Consider the following 11998-nt stretch of genomic DNA (forward strand, 5'->3'; position numbering starts at 1 on the left):
ACCACCGCCACTGACCACCGTTCCCGCTACTTTTTTCCCGCTACTTTCTACCCGCTCGGCTCGCTACCGCCCTCTCTGTACGACCCTCCGTCCCGACCGCAGCACACATCGTGCTCGCAACGCGTAATAATACCTTCTTTCATCCGCTTCATCCCATTAAATATCGCCGTTTGAGAGATTTTGAGAAAATTTCTTTAAGTCTGACATTGCATAAAAGGAGATAAAATCCGTTTGCAAATTCATCAATATCGAGCAGAGATTTATTTCCGTTACGATTTTCATGAGTCCGCTTTCGCAGTGGAGCGTTGCAAAAATATTTCTCCGAATCGAAACGATTTCATGGAGAAGCTCGAGTGGTTCTTTATTTCTTGCCAAATAGTATAAATATTTCCGAGAAGCCCCTTTTAGCGAACGTTGCTTTCAAATTGAATTTCCATTCGATGTTTTTCGATTAGTTCATTACAGCTAGTTTATTGCAATTTATTTCTCGAAACTGATGTAACAAAGGAAAATTCCGTTCGTTGGAAAATCAAGCAAAGATCCAAACTTTTGAGCGAGCGTGAGTAATTTTATGAATAAATAAATAAAATTGTAAATAAATGTAAATATGTACAAAGATTGAAAATTAAACATTTTTTCTTAATATTCAATGATCATGAAAAACAAATAATACAAATTTCAACGAAACATATATTGGATATCGTGATTCAATTGACTCGTTATTTGACCCCGATTTTCCCATATCTCCTATTTATCTGGGCTGTGGGATGCGATGGTGAATATTTCACCGGTGCTGATGGCTCTCAGGTCGATATCACGCCTGCGCCTTGAATGATGGGAAGCTGTGCTTGTCAGGCCCAGAATGACTTCGTCTTCCCTGCCGTTCACGAGGCATGAACATCCTTCTCATCCTCATTGATGTACGAGATATTTTTATCTTAGATGAAAAAATCTATCGTTTTTCCAGTTCGGTTGAAAGTACCCATCAAAAAGATTCTCCATGCGGAGACGCAAATTGATTCAACGATTTTTAATTTTGTTTTCGAAAAAATGATGATATAAAGTTGAGCATTCACGGAAAAAACGCTGCGTACTGAAATTTTTATCTTTCTAGGCGCTCAAACTGACGAGTAAATTCAATTCGATTTGAAAACTATGAAATCCTCGTCGGCATTGTTGGAAATTGTTGAAAATTCCGATCAGATATACAATCGAAAGTAATTGTATTTTATTTTATTCCCGAAGGTATACCGCGTCGCGTGACACAAAAAAAACACCATAGAATGCTTCATATTTACTTATTTCACTGCGAGTATAATGAACGTAGAGCGAATTGATTTTCACGTCGAGCGAGTCAGGGCTTATCGGGCTTATGTCAAAACGCTGTGAACACGTGCAACGTCGCGTTAAAAAACGAGAAAAAAAAATACAACAGAAAAGAGAAAAATACCAATCTTCGTGTTGACGTTTCAACGCGACACTTTCCATTATACATAACTCGGTGCGACGATGCGTGCGTAGAATTCTGGTTTTAAAGACGCGACCGCAGAAACATCAAATTTTTTCATGCGTTGTTTCTATTTTTTTGCTTGATATGAAGATTGAAAAATTTGTTCAATGTATTCGGATCGCGTGGCCTAACACGATTGTGTTAATTCCGCTCCCTAGGATTACTTTTGAATACGAAAATTACGCTGTTGATTGAAACTTTCGAGGCTGCGTGACACGCGGTTATCGAATGTTTGCCTGAATTAAAAATTCTCGTGGTTGGTCATGCGAAATCGTGATTTTATTATTTTCTTTATTTTTATTTCTTCACCTACAACGTATTGTAACGATTTATGTATATTTTTTATGAAATAAAAAATATGCGAGGATTTTCAATTTTGAGGTTATACGGGGACGGGGAAGGATAAATGTTTATGGTCATTCGATTTCATTGTTCGTTCAATTTCATATATTTAATCCTAAATAAATATAGAAATCTTTGACATTTTTATTATTTGGTCGTTTCTCTTAGAAATAAATAACGAAGGGAAACGTTGCAAAGTACAATGACACTTCACACGATACATTTGGGACATAAACAAACGATGAATTCTCACGATTTCTCTTTTTTTCGGGCGAAACAGACTATACCAAGATACGTGCAAATAAAGACAAAAATACAGTGTTTGAAGTCAATGGACTTGGAAGTACCTCAAACTTTTTCCCTCATTTTTTCTACCATCTTTGGATTTTTTTTTAAAACTTTACAATGATATATAAATATAGCATATTTTAGACCTGTCATTCTACAGGAGCGTGTGTCTAATGAATTTTTGAGGGAATAAAAAAAACTCCCATTTCTTATAAAACATTCAAATCCTGGCACTAAATTTTGCACAAAGTAATTTTTAAAATAAGAGTTTCGAAACTGCTTCTAAATCTCTGAAAGGAAGATTGCACACGTTCGTAAAAAGGCAGTGTTTATTTTTCTTTGTGGAAAGACAGAAGCGCCTTCGGCGCGTAACAGCTGTGGGGCTCCTGGAAGGACCGTTGGTTTGAAACCGCCTCAGTTGGTGGAACAGTTAGGAAATTTTGAAAAGATAATATTCAAATAAACCCTAATTTTTTTATTCGAAATCAAAAGATTCCCTAGTTTGCTATTTCGTTTCTACATCGAATATAATCAAAAATTAATGCAAGGAAAATGAATTTCGCGGATTTTTTGCTCAGTCGGTAACAGCAGGTATTTTTTGAATCTTGTTTTTGCCCGTTTTTTCCAACCTTCGATCCAATAAGTTTAACTGAATTCTCGTCCAATGTCGCAACTATATTTGAAAAAAATAGTCTTTAGTATACACGTATCTTAATGTTTTAACGATTCGCAACAGGAGTGGATTAAAAACTTGTGTGTATTCTCGGACAATTGCCGAGCCATTCGAAGCGTCATTTTTTTGTTTATCTTTCGCCTTCCTGTCTGTCTATATGACGCTATCTCCCTCTCCATTTCTCTGAGACACTAACGAAACTCGTTCGTTTGAGCAGTTCTGTTGCATGTGAATTTCCGAGGGGGCAAAGCCCAGCAGTTGAAGCGAGTTCGCTCGGGAACACAAACTGTCAGATACGAGTTTACTACCAGCAGCGACGAGTATAGTGTTCTCGTTCATTGTACATGGGAATTGTGAGAGTAGTAATTGTGTAGTAACGAGAGAGAGATAACGACTGTGATAACGCGCGGTGGGAGCGAATAAATATACTTGGTGAATGAATTGAGATTAGCGAGGCCAATATCTCTGAGAGGCTTTGCGAGAGAGGCAGTGATTGAACAAAATTATTGTTGCGAATCACGACAAGCATGGTCAAACTCACACGCGCATACAAACACGCATAGAAGAAAAAGAGAGAGAGAGAGAGAGAGAGAGGAAAAGAGACAGAGCAAAAAAGGCAGAATACTCGAGGACTTTGCGAACGAGTCAAAGTGGGTGGATACACGCTATTTGTTATCTTCCCTAACCCGGAGACATTATTAATTCGCAAAACTCAGTCTTATCCACAATATAAAGTGAAAAACATAGCTTGCCGTCGTTGAGACGCGAAATTCACTTGAGATTCGCCATTTAAGTTCGTGAATTATTTTTCGTTTGTTTTTTTTAAGGTTAGAACGTAAACGTAACGAAAAGAAATGTTCTCAGTGCCAAGAATACGTGAACCATTAAAATTCTTCGAAATTTAGTATTTTATTTTGTTTTTTCAAAGTTCGTTAAGGTTAGAATCGCGATTACACCGTAAATAATAATGCACTACGTGAGAAATGCGATCGGTGAAAGTGTGCTAGGCGCTGTCTGGTTGGAATTCAAGTCGTCGCAAATTTTTTACAACAATCGCGTCTCTAACGAAAAATGGAATTGATTTCGAGCTTGTGCGAGTTTTTCTACTGTGTTCCCTGAGCTTCGACTCGTGATCCGTGGTTTTTTCTTGTCTTTTCGTGCATCGCCTGTGAATCTCACGGGATAAAAAAACGCGAATGTGAATTCTCGAAGCTCAAGGATGTGCGTGAGGATTCCTTCCGTCACAAAATCTTCGGAAGCTTGAAAAATCACGTTTTTCTTCAGTGTCCCTGATATAATAGTAGAAAAGAGAAAGAGAGATAAATAAGATATATTTATTGTTCCCATAAGGAGCGTCAAGGCTTTTCTCGTCATGCTGTGAAGGAACTTGTTGTACGCTCTCTGAATTTTCACGGTACGTTGACAACATTCGACAAATTTACACGAAATATCGCATAAAAACGGTTTTTTTTTTAATTGTCTCTTTAAGCCAGTGAAGTTCGTAGAGAAAAATTCTGAGAGTATTGCTCAATAGATAGAAATTTAAAACATTGTGACATTTTCTCCAGTGTTCTGTCAATGCACAGTTGATGAAGTATTTTTTGTCTATAGTGCAACGAATTTTAGTTCAGGACTGCAGTGCCAGTCAAAAAAGTACACAAAGTTCTCTGGTCATAAAATTTCTTAGAAAACATTTCCTCTGGTACTTGTTCAACTCCAGCAGTTGCGTAGTTGAGTCCTGTCAATCAGCCGTAGAAATACCCAGTATCCAAAGATTACATAAGATAAATAATTTAAGGATCTCTCTCATTATCCTACTGGACTAAACTATTAAAGATGAAAGAATGATATCATAAACTTTTTTTGAAAAAGTTCACATGCTACAGCATTGGTTTCACAAAAATTTCTTTTATCCTCTAACCATTTTGAAAGGTAATTCACTAAGATTTATGCATTTCAACTTTGATAATTAGGAACTTTCTGGAGAGAAGCCTAATCCAAAATATCAAATTGATCTGTCAAAATGAAGTTAATCTTCAGTTCTGTATTCCGCTTGCTTCTCAGATCCAGGAAGTGCTAGTAAACAAAAATGGCGGAAGACGAAGGAACAGAATGGTTGCAGGACCTACTGCGAGACGTTCAGTTGACACAATTTTTCACAAGAATACGCGACGACCTTCAAGTGACAAGACTACATCATTTCGACTATGTGCAGCCAGAGGACCTGGAGAAAATTGGTTTGGGAAAACCCGGAATTCGCCGGCTCATGGATGCCGTTAAAAAGAAGCGAGCAAATCAAAAAAAGAAAAATCTCATTACAAAAATCCGACCAGGTGGAAGTACAAAGAGTACAAAAAGGTCGTCGCAGCCGATCGAATGCGCTTCTGTTCTGACTTGTCTTATACAAGACAAGGATGTCACTCTCTCCGTCAAACTTGGTGACGGGAGCTTCGGTGTTGTTAGACGAGGAGAATGGACCTCGCCCTCTGGACGAACTCTGCCAGTTGCTGTCAAAGTTCTCAAAGCTGATGCTCTCACACAACCCACCGTCATAGAGGATTTCGTGTCTGAAGTTCACGCAATGCACTCTCTCGATCACCACAATCTTATTAGGTGAGCAGTTATTTCTTGTTTTTGCAGCAGAATTTGAAAGTTTTAGTAAACTATTAACGTCTGCGTACAGTGCTCTAAGATAACAAATCATGAATTCAAGTTTCGCGTTCGATCAGCGAATTCAATACCACTCAGGCTGACGAAGAATTGAAATCTTTTTTGTGATTTTTTATACAATTGATATTTGCTATCAAATTTTAACATGAAGCAATATGTGCTTTTGACAAAACTCGGTTGAAGTTTTCACTGACAGGATAAAACATAAATTGATATTTTTATTGTCATTGTTTATCATTGTTGTCTCGGTTGGAATAAAATAGTAAACTTTCTAGAAATACTTTGTCCGTACGAATGTCCCCAAGCAAAAAAATGTTGCAATTACCGTATTGCGGCCCTATATAAAAAAGTATTTGTGAATAAGAAAGTCAGTTAATGGAAATAAATTCATTGAGACTGTACGAACCCAGGAAAATGGAGAGACTGAACAGAAAAATTTGAATTGGGCAGTGAAAACGAAAAAAATTGTATGATGAATAAAGAGTTAACGAATTCATAAATATTTTCAGACTTTACGGAGTTGTACTGTCACAGCCAATGATGATGGTGACAGAATTGGCTCCTCTGGGTGCATTGTTGGATTATCTTCGGAAGCAATGTAGTCATATATCGATATTGACATTGTGTGATTATGCGTTGCAAGTAGCAACAGGAATGGCATATTTGGAAGCAAAGCGTTTTCTACACCGTGATTTGGCGTGCAGAAACGTGCTATTGAGTTCAGCGGACAAGATTAAAATAGCCGATTTTGGTTTGATGCGAGCATTGCCACAGCAAGAAGATTGTTACGTGATGACAGAGCACAAGAAAGTGCCATTTCCGTGGTGCGCGCCCGAGTCGTTGAAGGCTCGTCAATTCAGTCACGCCTCGGACGTTTGGATGTTCGGCGTGACGTTGTGGGAAATGTTGACGTTCGGTGAAGAGCCTTGGGTGGGTTTGAACGGTTCGGAAATCTTGCGTAAAATCGATCGAGAAAACGAGCGTTTGCACGAGCCGGAAGCGAGTCCACCGGCAATGTATCAATTGATGTTGCGTTGTTGGTCACGAGAGCCTGGGGAGCGTCCGACGTTCGCGAGTTTACGCGAATCCCTGACGGGAATGGTGCCTTCGGTAATGAAAGCACTGAACCGTTTCGAGGAACAGGAAAAAATGACGATCGAGCAAGGCGATCAAATCGTAATAATAGACGGTAGACCCGAAAATTATTGGTGGAAAGGACAAAATCAGCGGACTTATCAAGTCGGAGATTTTCCGCGATGTCTGGTCGATCCGATGCGACGAAAACAGGCTGAGGACATCAGCAAACCTCTGGAAAACTCCTTCATTCACACCGGGCATGGTGCACCTTTCGGTAAAAGCTGGGGAAGTCCAATATTTATTGACGACGTTTATCTGCGGAATCCAATGGAGCCACCAGACATCGTAGGCGTCTCGACCCTTGACAACGCTTCGAAGAAGAAGTTCCCTTACGGCAACGCACCGCGTTCTCGCAAACAATTCAATTATACGAAGCTCCAGAATGATCTCCGATCTAGTCCGGTTAAAACCAGTAACGCTGCTTCGAGCGCTCCTTCGGTCAACCAAGAGGGAAGATTGATTGATTTATCGCCGGAGGAAATAGCCGCAGCTTCTGGTGGACAAAACGCAACGGCGGGCTGCCTCCGAGTCGTTAATATTTTGGACGAACCCATCGACCCTGCGGCGACTAATAATCCTCGGTCGTCTCAAGAATATTGGCAGGAAGATGATCCAAGAACCTACGCCAATTTCCCGGGCGGCATCGAGGCTCCCGGAGCTGCTGACCCTTTCGATACTTCACGGGTTTTCATGAATCCTCCACATTCGCGTTATTACAGCCACGTGCCACCGGATCTGACGAACCATTATTACAAACCGCCTATACAAGCGTACAGAAACGTCGAACCGGTCGACGAGGCTTCGGGCACGAGCAGCCTCGGTGGCCAACCAGCGAATCAAGCGAATCAGTACTCGCGCGATAACTCCGAAATTAATCAGTATTCCATTAATTTAAAAAAGGACATTAGAAGCGAAAATACTAATTTAAATCTGAACGTTGAGGCACCCGTCGAAGATTCTTATTCGGGAGATCATTACAGCGAAATTGACAGACCGAGTTCCACGAACTTATCGATTTGGCCAGAAGATTTACCGGAGGAAGCGAGCGAGGCTTACGCCAATATTTCAAGTCGTCCAGCGAGTGGCGTCACTCCGCCTCCGCCCCCGCCCCCGATCGGTCCGAACGAAACTCCTCCAAAGCCAAAATCGAATCACGATCTTGCTCAGAGTCTCAACGAATTATCAATCGAGACAAGGCCGCGCGGGGAATCTCCGAAGAAGCTCGATCCCGCTTTTCTCGCCGAGCTCGAGAAGCATCTCGGTGAAAAAGAGGCTTGTAAGAACACGAATGCCAACAAGCAGGTAGCCCAAACTGCCAACTCCGGGGCGACGTACGCGTCGGTCAGTAAATTGCACGAATCGACGGAAATTCCGATGTTGAGACCGCCCCCGCAAGTCTCAAAGCCAAGATCGCCCCAATCGGATGCCCGGAACTCCACGACTCTACCGAGCAAAGTACAAAATTCTTGGCAATCTAAAAGCACCAATATACAAAGACCCCAGAGCCAATTGGGCCAAAACTCTGGTGGGAACGTCGTCGAAGCCACGACCGACGTTATCGTCGGACAGATGTGGCAGCAGTCCCAAGCCAACGTATTTCCGGCGGCGTCGAACTTCGTAGGGCAGCATCAACTTCTCCAGCCCGTTTCTTCCAGCTCCTCTTCGATAAGGCCTTTCCCAGGAAGTTCAAACTTGTTGCAAATTGCGCCGAGCAACCTCGCCCAGTCGGTAGTCAAATCTGACAACACTCAATACGCGCAGGCCCCGCAACCGGAATCGAACGTCCACCACCAAGCAGCTTCCTCTTCTGCCTCGAGTTTTCCTTACTTTCCACCCCCGAGCCAGGCTCAGCATCAACAGAATTACGCTTTTCCCCCCCAGCCCCAAAATCTCGCTCACAATATCGTTTCCCAAGTGCAGAACGACCTCCAGCATTCCCAGAACGCCCCCAGATCCGGAACACTTCCGAGACCAACGCTCGCTTCCGGCGCTGTCCTTTCCGAGCAGGTTTACGCTGAGCTTAAGCAGAAAGTACCGAATCTCGAGCAGTTATCCCAGAGCGAATTCAACACCCTGTACAACAAAACTGTTCAGCAAAATATACTGCGAAATTATCACGCGAACAACGCCTCCTCGAGCGGCGCTGCCGCCTCTGTTAACTCCTCCTCCAGCCCGAATCGCAATCACACGATTTATCAGAGCCAGCATCAAATTACGAATGGCAATCAGTCCCAGTCGAATGTACGTCAGAATCAAACTTTGCCACGTAATTACGGACTCCAGGATCATCCTTGTGACTTCAGTCCCAGTTTGAAACAACCGCCGGTGTACAATCCCCCGCCAGCTTGGAGCCCGATGAAACCTCAACAAAATGGCTTCGTTCCGAACCAACAAATCACAACGAAAATCAATGCCCCGCCCAGCCAAACCGGCAGTCCGAATCTCATGCAATTCACACCGACGAGACCGTCTCATCAGGTCGCCTCGACTTCCCAATCCACAGCAGCACGAAGTTTACTCCCACAGATGAATGAGACCGTTGTTAACACGCAATTGGCGCCTTCCCCGACCGCCTACCCCTCCGGTGCGAGTCCACCTCTCACCGGCGCTTCGCAACAATTGGTCATGTCCCTGAACGACGAATTTCGCGAAAGCAAAGTACTCAAGGTACAAATGGATGCTGGCGATGCTACGAGACAAGAAATATTGGCTGCCCTTCAAGCAACTGGCTGGGATACTAATCAAGCTGCTAAACAAATCAGCAAGGACAGACAAGCCAAAATCGATTCCCTCATAAGGTACGATATTTTCATCGCGAGCTACGATATTTGAAAAAAACGTTTGACATGACTCCGGGACATTACTTTCGCACAAACTGGTCCCAAACTAAATTGGCTGAAGAAAAATGATTTCTTAGGTAATTGTATTAGACATATTTATTCCCATGCTAATCGCCGGAATACAACTCAGTGGTAATTTATTTAAAAACTATTTCTTCTCGGCCAACCATTTCGGAAATGATTCTATCCGAGATAATTGCTTCAAAAGAAATTGTACTTGAGGCTAGAGAGCCCCTAAAATAATGAGTTTGAAGGTAAATTGGCTTAGAAACACTCGTTGCGATTAATCGTTCTTCAAAATAAATGTTTGATTCCTAGGCACTTGACGCGCCGATAATCAGTTTTCAAACAATGACACCGAAGACAATGAGCTTCTGAGCGGAAACGATTGGTTATTCCTCAAAAAATATATTTCTAATAATAATTTTTTTCGCTCAACCGACCGACTAGGCCCGTTCAAATTTCACTAACGACAACATTTTCTTTCCTTTCTCATTTAGATTGGGATTGGCGAACAGAACTCAGTGCGAGGGAGCGCTGAAGCAAACGCAGTACGACGTGGAGCTCGCGGCTTCGTTGCTTCTAGACCGAATAAGGTGAACTTAGAAGTTGCCTGGTTTCGATTATTGAGTTTCCGCCGAATAGCTGGAGTGCCGATCAACCTCAATGGACAGATCTGTGTGTAGCCGCACCTAGAAGAATACTGCAAACGAAAGAATTTAGAATAAAGTCCCTGAACTCGAAATGCAAACAGACAGAAAACAGGGTTTTCTTTTCTGTCTCTTCGATTGATTCTCGTTTTACGTTTACATCCTGATCAACGAGAGCCGGTAATGCGAGATTATTTTTAAATTCAGATCGTATTTCAACGGGCGCACTCATATTCCTAGCGAAAAGTTTCGTCCTAAGAATTTTCGTATCCACTCGTCAATTCGACAAACTCGAATGAAAATCTTGATTCTCAAGGAAAGAAATTTTTGGCTCGGAATCTACGTGCATTAATCGCCTAAACGATAAACAAGAGGAATCTCGTCGTAGATCACTACTCAGTAGTAAATATTCGCGTAATAATATACGTAATCAAACTTTAATGAAAAATGAGAGTTCTCAGTAAACGATTTGCAAATTGAGAAAAATGTTCTATTGAATGAGACACTGTGATATATGCTACTAAAGGCTCTGGTCTCTTTTTCCCCAGAGGATGTTAGTCCTTCGATATTATTATTATTATTATTATTATCTCTTAATCTTCTGCGATATATCAACGAATATGCGATACACACAATATTTGTTAAGGGTGTAAATAAGTGCAGGACTATTTGATTTTGTGTTTCAATTGGAAGCAGCGAAATTTCGATTGTTATTTTTCGTGATTATCTTTTTCGTAATAACGAAAGACTAGAAGATTACGATTATTCACGGGGAGTATAAAAATTCCCAGGACTTTATGAGCTCTCGCCATGAAAAACCGTTCATACCCTTATACTTTCGTTTCGTCGGTCATACATTTTTTTTAAATTATTTTTTTAGGCTCCCAAAAACTCCAAAGAATCTTTCCATTCTTTCGGAATTTTTTTTTTATAAATTTTTCCTTTGTTTAGAGCACAATATCGAGTATTATTATTTTATTTATTGTCTCGAAAATCTATCGTATTCCTAACGTTATTTTCATGCCTCGAGAGCAGCTTTTTCGTTTCTGTTTCCAAGGAAATTGGAAGCTTTATGCAAGCTGCTCTCAAGGATTTTTCTGTTGGGAATTTCGAAATTTTCGAATTGAAATTAATGCCCCCAGAGATTTTTAGTGGATACTTCTCCGTTATTTGTTCGGTGATAATGCAATAGATTTTTCGTTCAAATATCAATTGCATGGCAATTATATTATGCATTTGGAAAAACACTGAATTATCGGCTCATTCTCATTTCTGTTTATTTCATTCATTAGTCAAAATAACAACGGACATTTGTCCTGTGGGCGATCTTGTTACGAATGGACTTGAACGGGTACGATATTTTCTTTCGAAATGTCAACAGATTTTGAATGAGAAAATGACCAATTTATTGGTGTTTTTTTTTTTGGAATTCTAATCGAACTCATAACTTTTACTACATTTGAATGAAATTCAATTACAAAAATCTTACATTTGCATAAAATTTTTTTACCAAAAATAGATATTAAATCATTTTTTCCATTTTCAATCTATGCGTTCAAGGAAATGTGACGAAAAAAAGTATCGTCCACGGTCGTTTCTTCCGGAAGCTCCGCTTAAGCTCAAGTAGACTCAATTACGATTCATTTATTCGAAGGATGAAGGACACTGTTATTGTAACGTTATTTGGTAAGATGCCGTATTTGATTTTGCGTCGTTGATTGAATGTTATAACGAGAACTGTGAGTGCAACATAATATGGAAAAAAAAAAAAAAAAACAACAAAATACATCACATTAAAGCGTGAAAGAGGCTTGCTTAATTTCTCAATACCCTGTGTCGATCGAATAAAAAAATAGCTGCAATTAGAAAATCAATATCTTCGTAAGTA

The 11998-nt window shown here is 40.7% G+C and overlaps 1 protein-coding gene across 1 annotated transcript; it reads left to right on the plus strand.

The window, feature by feature from the left end:
* Nucleotides 1-3068: 3068 nt before the first annotated feature.
* On the plus strand, nucleotides 3069-11916 carry Ack (activated Cdc42 kinase). The gene is made up of 4 exons (XM_043413672.1): nucleotides 3069-4227; nucleotides 4878-5426; nucleotides 5993-9418; nucleotides 9961-11916. The coding sequence occupies exons 2-4, from the start codon at nucleotides 4903-4905 to the stop codon at nucleotides 10058-10060; spliced, it is 4050 nt and encodes a 1349-aa protein (XP_043269607.1). The 5' UTR covers nucleotides 3069-4227; nucleotides 4878-4902; the 3' UTR covers nucleotides 10061-11916.
* The last annotated feature ends 82 nt before the right edge of the window (nucleotides 11917-11998 follow it).

Source organism: Venturia canescens, chromosome 3 (genome assembly GCF_019457755.1).
Source record: "Venturia canescens isolate UGA chromosome 3, ASM1945775v1, whole genome shotgun sequence".
Taxonomy (NCBI): Eukaryota; Metazoa; Arthropoda; class Insecta; order Hymenoptera; family Ichneumonidae; genus Venturia; species Venturia canescens.

Excerpts from the sequence above, each read along its gene's own strand:
- Ack (XM_043413672.1), top strand. The coding sequence starts at position 4,903 with ATGGCGGAAGACGAAGGAACAGAATGGTTGCAGGACCTACTGCGAGAC. Across the intron at positions 5,427-5,992 it reads GATCACCACAATCTTATTAG|ACTTTACGGAGTTGTACTGT; the intron begins GTGAGCAGTTAT and ends AAATATTTTCAG. Across the intron at positions 9,419-9,960 it reads AAAATCGATTCCCTCATAAG|ATTGGGATTGGCGAACAGAA; the intron begins GTACGATATTTT and ends TTTCTCATTTAG.